Below are 13764 nucleotides of genomic sequence, written 5' to 3'. Positions count from 1 at the left end.
TTTGGCTACCTGTACTTATGTGCAACACATGTATGCCTGGTACCCATTGAGTACAGAAAAGATGTTGAACTGAGCTTGGGTCCCTCTGCAAGAGCAGCAAGTGCTCTTAACTCCTGAGCTTCTCTCCCATCCCAGTAGTCCTAATTTTTAAAATAATTCAGATGACTATTATCAACAATAATATGTAGGCAAATTCGGATTGAGTCACATGACCTAAAACCCCACCACAGGGCTGGCAAGATAAAGCAGGCAAAGGTCCAAAGTTAACCTAAAGTCTTGGATGTCAGAATTGGGGCAAATCTTTGCTGAAAGGTTTGTGATAAATGAGATTTGAAAGCTCAGTTTCTTTATTGAGTGCTGGGTGTTCATTGGTAAGTCGTTTGTGGGGGTGGGGGAGAATCGTTAGGCATTATGGTGACTGTTTGTGTTCTTGTCTATGTGTACGTTATACTTGATAAGTTTCCATGCGGCTGCCATACAAGGCTAAGAAACCAGACGTAGGGGCTCAGGAGGCTGAGGCATGATTGCTGCAAGTTCATTAGTAATACAGTATGTTATATATAGGTAATATATATGAGTTATATAGTAAGTTCCAGTTTAACCCCAAGCTGTAAATGTGAGGTCCTCTCTGAAGAAGAGGAGACAACCCCAAATCCTTCAAAGCAAAAGGTCAAATGGACAAGTGCAGGAAGGTGAAGAAAAGCTTTTCCCAGTGTACTTCAGGGAGGCAAACACTGTTAGCATCTGGTTATAAAACTTCCCAGCCTGCTTTTCATGTAAGTTACATTTTTTTTAGAGTTAATTAGTATCTCATGGTGGATTATGTAGGCTTCATTGTTCTGTATTTTCTGTCAAAATTTTGTTACAACAAATGAAGAATTAAAGGCAGCTTGGTATCCTGGGGAAAGGTATTTTCTGGTTCAAACCCTGGTCTTGTCCACTTCTTATGTGTATGTCGGGGGCAGGTCAGACCCTGAAAACTCACCAGCTGTTCACCAGCTGTTTTTGAAGTGGCAATAATAGTATTTACCTCCAAAGGTTATTGCTAGGGTAGAGCTTAGCATGCTGGATAACCCATAGTAGGCATCAGGATAGGGCATACTGTTGAAGAAGTTTCTCTCTCTCTTTCTTTCTTTCTTTCTTTCTTTCTTTCTTTCTTTCTTTCTTTCTTTCTTTCTTTCTTTCTTTCTTTCTTTCTTTCTTTCTTTCGGGTGCTCTATCTGCATGTACACTTCTATGCCAGAAGAGAGCATCAGATTACATTATAGATGGTTGTAAGCCAACCATGTAGTTGCTGGGAATTGAACTCAGGACCTCTGGAACAGCTGAGCTGACTCTCCTGCCCTCTATTAAAGAAACTTTAATGGTAGCTACTTTTTTTTTTTTAAGTAACTAAAATATTTTTCCTTTCAAAAACGATTTTATTATTTTATGTGCATGGGTGTTTTCCCCATATGTATGTATTTGCCCCGTGTGTGTGTGTCTGGTGCTCCTGGATCTCCTGGAGCTGGAGATCCAGATGGTTGTAAACTGCTGTGTGGGTGCTGGGAATCTAACCCTGGTCCTCTGGAAGAACAGCCAGTGCTTTTGAACTGAGCCTTCAGTCCCAAACTCATTCGTATGTGGGACCCAGGAGGCAACATAGATGGGGCTGACTAGAGGGTGAAGTAGTGAGATGAATCACTGTCTGGGTGATGACAACTGGCAGCTGATACTGGGTGTCTGTACTAGAGGCAGAAGAGCATGATGAAGTGGGTGATGTGTTTCTCATTTAGTGGGAGGGAATCTCCTTAGTTGGTGCTGATTGTTGCCATATGGAAATCTAAGCCCAGAACTGCCAGATTTTTCATAAGCTTAGAGTCTATGGGCTTGTATGAAATTTATCAATATCTGATTTAAATTAAAACGAATACAAGGCAACTTTGATTGTGAATCAGATTCATCCGATGAGCTCAGCTCTCAATTTCAAGTGCAGAGAGTTAAAGGAACATATGCATTCAGCTGCTAGTAGAACTTGGATTTTAAGTAGGACCCTCTAGAGATCCATTAAGGCAGTGGTTCTCAACCTTTCTAATGCTATGGCCCTTTAATGTATGTTGTGGTGAACCCTCGATCATAAAATTATTTCATTGCTACTTCATAACTGTAGTTTTGCCACTCTTATGAATTGTAATGTAAATAGCTGATATGCAGTATATCTGATATATGAACCCTGTGAAAGGGTTGTTCAACTCCCAAAGGGGTCACTACCACAGGTTGAGAACCATTACACTAAGGGCATGGCTGGGCTAGGGGCTGATTGGGTAAACCCTGGAATGGGTTCAGTTTGAACCCATTTGAATACACATATTTGAACACACTCATTTGAAAACACTCATTTGAACACACTCATTTGAACACACTCATTTGAACACACTCATTTGAACGTGTGCTGGCTACTTTCACATTGACTTGACACAAGCTGAAGTCATCTGAGAGGAGAGAATCTCAATTAAGATAATGCCTTTATAAAATCTGGCTGTTGGCATGCCTGTAGGGCATTTTCTTAATTAGTGACTGGAGGAGGGCCCAGTTCACGGTGGGTGGGGCCACCCCTGAGCTGGTGGTCCTGGATTCTCTAAGAAAGCAGGCTTAGCAAATCATGAAGAGCAAGCCAGTAAGCAGCATGCTTCCATGGCCTCCGCATCCTCTCCTGCCTCCACATCCTCTCCTGCCTCCGCATCCTCTCCTGCCTCCGCATCCTCTCCTGCCTCCGGGTTCCTGCCCTGTTCCAGTTCCAGTCCTGACTTCCTTCACTGATAGACTACTACAATGTGGAAGTGTAATCCAAATAAACTCTTTCCTCCCCAACTTGCTTTTTCGGTCATGGTGTTTCATCACAGCAATCCCGACTGAGCCAGAAAGTGTCTGTCCAGTGAGGCCCTCTGAACCTCAGCATGGCTAATCGTCTCTTGTTGTCTCTTTGCAGGAACTGGACAGTGAATACTGTGAGAACATTATTATTCATTGTTACTTTTAGATAAAGACACAGGGTTCTCACAGCCTGTTCTGTATCTCTAATGTCATATCCCTTTCCCTTCCTTTGTGCCCTGGGTTTCATTGGTGTCATCCACAGACTATGTGAGGCTTAGCCTGCTCTATCCTGTCTCCTTGCATGCATGCATGTGTAAGGGGGTGTACGCACATGGATATGCAAGTACAAGGACAGAGGAAGACATTGTGTATTCTTTGAGGCAGGGTCTCTCCCTGAACCTGGAGCTTATCCTTTCCCAGCCTAGGACAGCCAGCACGCACCAGCCATCTTCTCGCCTCTGTACTCCCTCTCCTCCCTACAGTGCTGGGGTTTCAGGTTCACAGGAAGACCATGTCAATCTTGTTACGCAGGTGCTGGCGTCCAAACATCTTTATGCTTGTTCTGTAAGCAGTATTAACCACTGAACCATCTCTCCAGCCCCCATCATTGTCTTTGGTTGTATTATAGCTTCTAGTACAACATTTATCATCTGCCTGTCTCTCCAGGGACTGTGAGCTTCTAAGTGGCAGGCTCAGTCCTTTTTCATAACCTGTGGCTCCTGAAAGTCACATTTCTTTAGTTCTCAGTGCTTGCTCAGTTTTGAGTCGTTTCGGCAACCCTCACAGCAGCCTTCAGATGTAAGGGCTACTACTGTCTTTGTCTTGAAGAGCGAGGCACACAGAGGTGCTAAATCCCAAGGTAGGGCTATCAAGTCCTGGTTGCCTGCCTCTAGAAGTCACAACTTAACCAATGAGCTACTAATCTTTCAGAATACATGGAGATGTGTGCAGTAAGATGTAGAGTGAGTTGAGTGAGAACGAAAGGAAGCCTGGGCAAGGAGGAAGCATGCCAGTGTCACAGAGGAGGGGGCATAGTTCTTACTTGTGGTCACTGTCAGGCAGCTGGCTCTGTGAATGTGTCTCATTGAAGAAGGAGGGAGAGCTACATCACAGTTCTGTTTTGCAGGACTCTGAAGTGAAAGTTAAAAATCTTAGCAGGGTGGGGCCTCCAGGCTATTTCCCCCCCTCCCCCCCATGCAGGATTAGGCCTATCCTCTCCTACTGAGGCCAGACAAGACAGCTCTCTACTACCTGTGTGCTGAGGACCTTCTCCAGCCTGTGTATGCTCTTCGGTTGGAGTGGGGATGGAAGGAGAGGCTCTGGGGGGGGGGCGGGGGCAGTGTTTGGGATGTAAATAAAAAAAGAAAAAGAGCTGACCCTAGGTGGGAGCAGGGAATCTAATGGGGTCTGAAGGTGCCTTATGATCATAGAGTGTAGAGTCCGTGTGCAGGGTGCCAGCCTTCGGGTAAGGAGTGGCCATCTGGGGAAGGGGGTGGGCCAAGAATAAATTCAACTTGAGTGACTGCTACAGAAGCCAGCAAAACATTCTTTCTTTAATATACATTGTTGTACCTAAGCCAAGCTACTTTTTGTAGCAACAGTTGTATGCTCTGGTTGTATGATCTCTGGGAGGTGGGGGAGCTGACTGAGGGAATTTGGAGGATGTCTACTTAAATAATGGGTCTGGTTTTTTGGAGGGAAGTATCAGATTCATTTTTTTTTTTTTAATTTAGAAATTGAAGCTGACTCTATCATGAGCTGATTCTGATGGAATTTGATGGCTGCTAAGAAATTAGGATAGACAGTGATGTAGCGGATCCTGGAGCCTGCTGTGGCTTGCTCCTCACAAGCTGAGTCACCTTGAGCAAGTGGCTTAACCCTTGTTCCTCCATTTACTCATCTTCAATGATGCATATAACATTGCCTGACTGTGGCATCATTAGAGGATCATAAGCCAACTTTTCTAACCGCTTAGATTGTCCTTGACATACCATAAGTGTCATTAATAGTGGCCACTGTTAGAATTGAGGTTCCTTATGGTGTGTGGTAGAGTCCACAGTTCAGGACAGGAACTCGCCAGCAGTGAGATCCAGGTCTTCGGCAGCCCTTCTCATTTCTGTCTTATGACTGGCATGTTTGATAATGGGTGGGGCCCCAGCCCAGTGCAGAGTAGTAGAACTGTTGTTTCATGCCTGGGAGGCATCTGGCCAACCCGGCTTTGTGTCACTCCAGTTCTTTGTATAGAAAGAAAGACATGGCAGTGCCTCTTTAAGTTCTGGGTTTCTTTGCATCAGACTTACTTAGAATCTCTGTCACGGTATTACTCCGAAGCAAGATTACACCGAAGCAAGAAAGGCTAGAATTTCTCATGAGGGGTTCTATGGTAAAACTAGGCATAAGCTTTTAGCTGTGTGAGTGTGAACCGCTCACAGCTTCTCTTTAGTCCTATCTCTAAAATGTTGTCAAATAGATGCTCGCTCATCTAATCTGTGTGAGCAATGTGTTGTGAGCACTCTAAATATGTTATAGGAATCCTCTCTATGAAAGTAAGGTCTGTGATTCATTGATCCATCCTCCCTACCCCCACTCACACTTGTCTTTTTGGAGACAGGGTCTCATGTAACCTAAGTTGGCCTCAAACACATTGTTTGGCAAGGATAACTTTGAATTTCTGATCTTTTTGCCTCCACCACCCAAAATGCTATCATGTCCAGCTTATGATATTTGGAAACTGATCCTAGGGCTTTGTACATTCAAGGCAAACACTCTACCTTTTGGGCTGTATCCACAGCCCCAACCTTGTAGAAAAGAGATGGCTCATAAAAGAATGTTAGCCCATTGGAGTCTGATCTGGTGATCTTTTCTTATAGTTTTCAAAACTTTCCTTTGGCTTAAAAAAAAAAAAGACTGAAAGATAGGTTGCTAGGTCCAAATTACTCAGGTGTGGGGCTTCTAAGACTGGTTTTAGCTTGTCTGGGGCCTGTTGGGATGTTCTCTGCAGAAATGCCACTCCCACAAAATGAATCAAATGCTGGAAATTCCAGACTTCTTAGCAACTGAACATAAGACATAAAAAGAAACTTCGAAGTCTGGCATCTTCATTTTTAAGGGAAACAGTTACTTGATTTTAAAAAACATTGTTGATTATTTTGAAATATCCATTTTAAAAAATAAATTATTCGTGTGCTCATGTAGGTACAGAGAAAGTCAGATCCCTGCTCTGTCACTTCCCTCTTTATCCCCCTGAGACAGGTCCTTCCTCTTTACATTTTTTAAATTTAAAATAAATTTATTTTTACACAATATATTCTGATCATGGTTTCCCTTCTCTTCTCCCAGACTCTTCCCACCTCTCTAGCCTCTAACTCCATTCTCTCTCTCTTTCTCTCTCTCTCTCTCTCTCTCTCTCATAAGAAAACAAATAGGCAAATAAAAAGACAAACAAGGATAAAAGAAAATGAACAAACAAAAGAAACAAAGGATGAACGGGAGAAATGTCTATATATACACATACTCATAAAAACTCAAACTTGGAAACCATAATATACATGCAAAAGACCAGTAAGGTTAAACAAAAGTCCAAACAAAGCAATGAGTCTAAACAAAAAGAAGTTTCCAAAAATGCCCTTGAGTTCATTTAGAATTGGCTCTCTAGTGCTGACCACAGGGTCTGCCCTTAAGTGTGATTTGTGTACGCAGTGACTCCCTTGGAGAAACAATTTTTTTCTTTGCGATCAGTTGTTAATTGGAGAGGGATAGGGGTTTGCATCTTGCCCATCTCAGCAGTGGGATCCAGTCTGCTTTGGACCTGTGCAGGCCCTGTGCATCAACCCTGTGTGTTTGCAAGACATTATTATTTCCTTGATATCACCCACCTGCCTCGGTCTCTTGCTACCTGTCCACCTCCTCTTCCACACAGTTCCCTGAGCCCTGAGAGACAGGGTCTCTTACCGAACCTGGAGCTTTTCATGGTTTAGTTAGCTGGCTGCCCTCAAGCCTCGGCAATCCTCCTGTCTCTTACCGAACCTGGAGCTTTTCATGGTTTAGTTAGCTGGCTGCCCTCAAGCCTCGGCAATCCTCCTGTCTCTCCCACTACCTGAGCTTTGGGATTATAGGGCACACTGACCGACACTCAGCTTTTACATGGGTTTGGGGGACCTGAGTTCAGGTCCTCACGTTTATACTGAAAGAACTCTTACCCACTGGATAATCTTCCCAGCTCGTGATAACATCTTTAAGGACAGTGGATATTTTAATTTGAATCATTCTTTGGTTATTTATTGTGAGCGCCTACTATCATGTGCTTAGAGGTCAGAGAAGACTCTGAGAAGCCTGATTTAAGAAGAGACTTGAAAGGCCAGACAAGTAAGTCAGGCAGAGTCAAAAATACTGAGGTGGAAAAAACTTGGGGAGGAAGCTAGAGCTTAGTGGGAAAGTAGCCTGAGGGGAGGGCCTTGCTGAAGTGTTACAGGGTTATCCTAAAGGGACCTACCTGCCTGTTCTTTTATACTATTACATTTGGTCATAAATAAGTGGCTTTGGTTGCCATTGTTCTCCTGGTTTTCCAGCTAGTCTGCTTGGAGATAGAATTTGCCAGTCTAGAGCCATTACCAATTTCAAATAAAGAAATACTTAGATGAGACCATTAAAAAGTGAAGTCATGGCTACAACAGAGTCTGAGGCCAGCCTGGGATACACAAGACATTGTCCAAAAAATGTCAAACAAACTAAAACAGAAAAGCAAAATTCCGTATTGTCCCTTTAGAAAACGTGGATTGTATACAGCATAGCACCAGGTCAGCCTGTGTTTTTACTGCTGCACTAAGTGACTCAGAATGAGTTTCCTACTGCTTATTGGAAGGAAGGGCTGTGTCAGACACCTCACTCAGCGACTGCCTGGAGCACGGCTTCTGTTTCGTGAGAGTCAGATGGTCGGGTCAGAGAGAAAGGCTAGGTAGGAGGTCAGGATCTCTGCACTGGTTTCCGGTCCTCACATTCCAGCGGGGAGTTTTGACTGGTGAAGCCAGAACATGTTCAAGCCAGAGGGGACTAGCCCCTCATTGTCTGGGGTCAGTGTGCCAGCTACGTAGTAAAACACTGCAGGGCCCCCACACCAGCAGCCCTATGAGGGCTAGTGTTTTTTGGTTTTGTTTGGGTCCTTTGGGAACTTGGCTGTGGAAAACTGAGGCTTGTTTCCTTAGTCTTGTATCCTGATTTGGTACTTTGAAGGACCAGTGTATGGAGACACCCGTGCATCGTGCATCGCAACAACATCTTCCATCAGCTCTCGGAGCTACAGGGTTTCCCAAGAGGAAACAAGAGCCTTTTGGGCACTGGCTTCTGAGGGTGTAACATTCTTCCCCCGGCTTCCAGTTTAGGATGACTTTTTAATGTCATACAGTCATGGACTGGCTCTGGGGTGATGACGGTAACATTTTGGTATACCCCCCCCCCCGACTGAGAAAACATCCACTAGTGAACAGTTAACTCCGAGGCCAGCTCTGCCTCAGAATGAGTGCTGTTCATCACACCAGCATCCATGCTCACTTGAAAAGCCACTGTAGGTCTGTGTGGGGGCACATTTACTCTGTCTACAGGGCATCCTCAGTGGGCAGATGGAGTTGAGAACCTGTGACATTTACTAACTGACCACCCTAGACATCTGTGGTCTGCAAATTTGGAATGACTGGTCTGGATGCATAGCTTGTAGAACACCAGCCACCCCACCCATGGCCAACTTCTTGGTGCAAAACCACACTCTATATTTAAAAAATTGTCTTTATTGCTTTTTTTTTTAATTGTAAAAGTAACTCAAGATCATTATAAAGAGATTAGCATACAGTGATTCCAGTTTTGTCTGGGCTTATAGTTTATAATATATGCTAGGATTTTACAGAAATAAAAGTTACCACATGCAATGTTTTCCAAATGTGTACATTTAAAATATGTTGGTGACTTGTTCTGAGTGAGGCTCGAAGTTTGAGTCTGCAGTGGATATAGCAGGGTATCTAGTAATGTACTAGTTGGGTGACCCTGCATAGGTCTTTGAGCTTCCCGTAAGTCTCAGTGTCTGGTGTTCGTTTCTGACAAAGTTGTTGTAAGGAGACCATGAGGTCACATACAGGAAAGACTCAGTGCATGGTAACAGATTGTATAAACATGAAGGACTGCTACTGGTTAAATTATAGTTTTAGCACACTGTCTTAGTTAGGGTTTCCATTGCTGTAAAGAGACACCAGAGCCAAGGCAACTCTTAGAAAAGAAAACATTTAATTGGGGCTGGCTTACAGTTTCAGAGGTTCAGTCTGTTATCATCATGGCAGGAAGCATAGCAGCATGCAGGCAAACGTAGTACTGGAGGAGCCAAGAGTTCTACATCTTGATCCAAAGGCAGCAGAAGGGAACTGTCTTCCGTAAGGAGGTTCTCTCTTCCACATTGGGCAGAGCTTGGGCACCAGGAGACCTCAAAGCCTGCCTACAGGGTGATACACTTCTTCCACGACTCCTCCAACAAGACCACACCTCCTCCAACAAGGCCATGCCTCCTAATAGTACCACTTCCCATGGACCAAGCATATTCAAACCAATTTTTTATTAGATATTTTCTTCATTTACATTTCAAATGCTACCCCAAAAGTCCCCTATACCCTCATCCCGCCCTGCTCCCCTACCCACCCACTCCCACTTCTTGGCACTGGCATTCCCCTGTGCTGGGGCATATAAAGTTTGCAAGACCAAGGGGCCTCTCTTCCCAATGATGGCCGACTAGGCCATCTTCTGCTACATATGCAGCTAGAGACACGAGCTCTGGGGGTACTGGTTAGTTCATATTGCTGTTCCTCCTATAGGGTTATAGACTCCTTGGGTACTTTCTCTAGCTCCTCCACTGGGAACCCTGTGTTCCATCCAATAGATGACTGTGAGCATCCACTTCTGTATTTGCCAGGCACTGGCCTAGCCTCACATGAGACAGCTATATCAGGGTCCTTTCAGCAAAATCTTGCTGGCATCTGCAATAGTGTCTGCGTTTGGTGGCTGATTATGGGATGGATCCCCAGATGGGGTAGTCTCTGGATAGTCCATCCTTTTCGTCTTAGGTCCAAACTTTGTCTCTGTAACTCCTTCCATGGGTATTTTGTTCCCTATTCTATGGAGGAATGAAGTAGCCACATGTTGGTCTTCCTTCTTGATTTTCTTGTATTTTGCAAATCACACACACTCTCTTGTGTGTTACTCTCCCTGCACTTTCTTCTTTTATCTTTCCAAGGTTTTGTTATATATCCAAGGCTGTCCTCAAACATACTATGTAGCTCAGGCTAGCCTCAAATTTTCCCCTACTTCCGTTTCCCCAGACCTGGGATCACACCAAACTCTCCCTTTCCATACCCTGCTCTTTATCAGTGAGTACTTAACCCTGTGGTGTTCACTCATTGGTTCTCCTGGTCACAAACAGTAACTGACATGTGGTCCCCTCTGTTGCCAGGTCACTCCCGGAAGCAAGGCTGCAATAGCTAATTTATGTATTGGAGATTTAATCACAGCCATCGATGGGGAAGATACCAGCAGCATGACACACTTGGAAGCTCAGAACAAAATCAAGGGCTGCGCAGACAACATGACACTCACAGTATCCAGGTGAGGCTGTGGAAATATTTAGTTCATTCCTAATAGACTGGAAGCTGCTCATGGACAGGGCCTGTGCCTCCCCTACGCCCCAATCTCCGAAGCCCCTGCACTTCCCCGGTTCTGTGCTATGCATAATGAAAGTATACCAGGTCTGCAGTTTTGGATTTTGAGGTTGCTCATTTCTTCTCTCCTGTGCACATGACTTATCTCTTGTCGGTTTATCATGTGTCGGCCTCTTTCTATTAAGTTACCACACTTTCACTTATCAGACACAACTAATGAAAATGAGTTAGGCACTGTTAAGGCATAACAAATGCAAATGTCTTCCTGAGGTCCTCTGAGTATCAGTTCCTTCCGAGGACCCAAGGAGTAGGGGGTGTCGCATCCTGAGATCACAGCGGCTGTTAGATAAAGTGCCGAGAGTAACTTAAGGTGCACTATGGGAAAGGAGCAGAGACATTGAGCAGACAGCTCAGGAAAGCACCTTGGAAGCTGTAATTAGGGTAGAATTTCTGTTCACCTTTCACTTGGTCATGGAAGGAGCCTTAGGAAGCTAAGATGTCAGGAGTGATTGCTTCAGCTTTGAGTGGCTTCCTAGTTCCTGTTGGATTCAGTTCAGGTTCTGTTTGCTGGGTGAACCTGCTTTACTTACTGGCTCATGAACCTTTGCTTTTATAGCTCTTCGTCATGTTCTCCTCTGCCAAGTCCATTCTGTGACCTTTTATTCCCCCTTCTCCTTGTGCTATAGGATTGTTAGACAGACCAAGATGAACAATACGAGAATATTTTGTTCCCTTCAGAGCCCTACTGACTCTGGGAGGCTAACCATTTCATTATGACTACTTCAAAAGCACATTGGCCCTTTGTTCTTGTCTCTTGTTCTGTCTAGCTCAGCCCACGTCGTCTCCCTCAAACTTAGGTTCAGGTCATTCATGCGTTTATTCATAGATTCACTGATTTTTTTTTTTTTAAATTCACTTGCCAACAAATTGTACAGGCGTGTCTTATAATTAAATTGTCTTTCACCAGTTACTGTGACAAACACAAAGTATAAATATTCTTTACCTTCAAGAGATAAAAAAAGCCCCATGCTAATAAAACCTGGAACTGATTCATAAATACATTGGTGATATGGTCTAGGCTAGGTACCCTGTTTTTTTTTCTCCCAACCCCATGCTCCCAGAAACAAGATCTAGACTCAAAATGTATTTACAAATACCTTGGCCCTATAACTAGGCTCCTTTTTGATTAGATATAACTTAAAATATCCCATGTATTCTAGCTTACATTCTGCCACATGGCTGGTTACCTGTGCTCAATACAATGAATTCAGTTGTCACATCTTCCCAGCAGATCTCCTTGCTTCCTTCTCTCCCAGATTTTTTTTTCTCCTCTTGATGTCCCACATTCTATTTCCTGCCTAAGCCATAGGCCACAGGCTTTTTAATTGACAGGTGATGCATCCATACAACACACAAGATGTTTTCTCTACAGCTAGGAACACTGAACTAGGATAGAGTTGAAGTCTATCCCACCTTGAATTGAGGTGGCAGTCTGAGGCAGGCATAGCAAGTCAGAGGAGCCTGGCGGCTTCGTCAGTTCCCCAGTCTGTAATGAGGGAGGCTGGTTCTTGGCTTGGAAAATCCCTTCAGGCTGTGAGTAAGAACCATCTAACATGGATGCCACCTAATTGATAAATAGGAGGTAGGTCTGATGGCAGGATTCAAGTTCAGAGGGTAGAAGTTAAGGCAAAGGGGATGTTTTTCCTCATTGGCTTTTAGAGTGTAAAGTTGTTTCTTGGTAACCATGGAGGTTGGACCCCAGAATTGTTTTGGGTATCAAAATCTGTGGCTACCCAAGTCCCTTCTGAACAAAACAGTATATATAGTACTTGCACATACTCTATGCGTATCTTCCTACAGTCTTTTAAGTCATCTCTAGATTGCCTATAATGTCTACTGCAATGTAAATGCTATGCCCATGACTGCTATACCATAAGACAAGGGGGAAAGTCTGTACATGTTCAGTACAGATGCAGCACTTGTCTGCAGTTGACTGAATCTAAGCAGAACCCGTAGAGACAGAAGTTGAGCTGGATTCTTTATTGAACATGAAGGAGACAGCAGCTTCAGGCTGGGGATATCGCCCAGTGGTGGAGCCCTTGCTTGACTAACTGTTTGGGAGATGCTGAGTTGGATCATCAGCACTGCAAAGCAGAATGAGATGAAAGGACAGAGGGGGACATCAGCTTTGTTCATCTGTTGCAGGTCTGAACAGAAGATTTGGTCTCCTCTAGTGACCGAGGAGGGGAAGCGTCATCCCTACAAGATGAATTTAGCGTCGGAACCCCAAGTAAGTGCTTGCTTATCTTTGCCACTCCGCTGCCAGCTGGCTTTCCTACTTGGGTATTGTTCAGCTTGCCTCTGTTTTTCCTGCACTGGAGGTCTGGGGATAAAGTGGTCAGGAGAGGCCTCCACTGTCATCGCTGGGATCTGGCTTAAGTTCAGTTCTTCCCGTAAGGGAAGCCGCCAGAGGAAAGGGCTGGAAAACCCCAGGGCAGGGATATGGCCGGCAACCGAGGAAGAAGCAGTGGAGTGGGAAGGCAGGCAGTGGGAGAAGGGGGCAGAAGCCTTCCTGCAAAGAGAATTGGTAGGACTCTACTGAAACCCGAGAGCTAACTCAGCTCTTATGGATTAGGTACAGAAGAATCATTCCAGAGGTGAGGATACTTTTAGGCCTGAAGCAGAGTGAAAAAGAAACACAGGGATTTAATAGTACACCCTTCTTGGAGTCCTGAGGTGGAAATCTGTTTTTGTTACAGTGAAACGTGAAGAAAGACCTTAAAATTAGTTAAACGAGATGGCAGTTGATCTTGGGAAAATATAGGAAGGAGTCCTTGCGTTGTTCGTTGGTCGAGTAGAATTTTCTACAATAGTAGATTGTTCTGAGATTCTATATTTACAAACGAATCTCTTGGTAAATATCTGATAGGTGTTTTTATTTTTCCCTTAGGTGTGTCTTCTAAAATATCTATACTTTGTGGGTATATTTTGAAATATGTACAGAAATATTTAGAACACGTTGGTAAAAATGCCCATGTTGCTCACTGCAAACTATGTTCTCTTTTGTATAAATGGATGAATTATGAAGAATAAGCATGGCTGAGGAAGTGGCTTATGGGTAAAGTGTGTTCACATAAGCGCAAGGACCTGGGTTTGGATTTCATGTGTGAAAGCTGGCCATGACTGTGCCCATCTGCAGTCCCATCAACTGGGCATGACTGTG

The 13764-nt window shown here is 44.2% G+C and overlaps 1 protein-coding gene across 1 annotated transcript in view; it reads left to right on the top strand.

The window, feature by feature from the left end:
- Nucleotides 1-13764, top strand: part of Pdlim1 (PDZ and LIM domain 1) — a 44780-nt gene that overhangs the window by 7589 nt on the left and 23427 nt on the right. Inside the window, exons 2-3 of the mRNA XM_021205934.1 lie at nucleotides 10337-10488; nucleotides 12747-12831. Coding sequence (XP_021061593.1) covers nucleotides 10337-10488; nucleotides 12747-12831 — 237 coding nt within the window. The remainder of the gene's footprint in view (nucleotides 1-10336; nucleotides 10489-12746; nucleotides 12832-13764) is intronic.

This window comes from Mus pahari, chromosome 1, assembly GCF_900095145.1.
Source record: "Mus pahari chromosome 1, PAHARI_EIJ_v1.1, whole genome shotgun sequence".
Lineage (NCBI taxonomy): Eukaryota > Metazoa > Chordata > Mammalia > Rodentia > Muridae > Mus > Mus pahari.
This window is presented reverse-complemented; position numbering and strand designations above follow the sequence as displayed.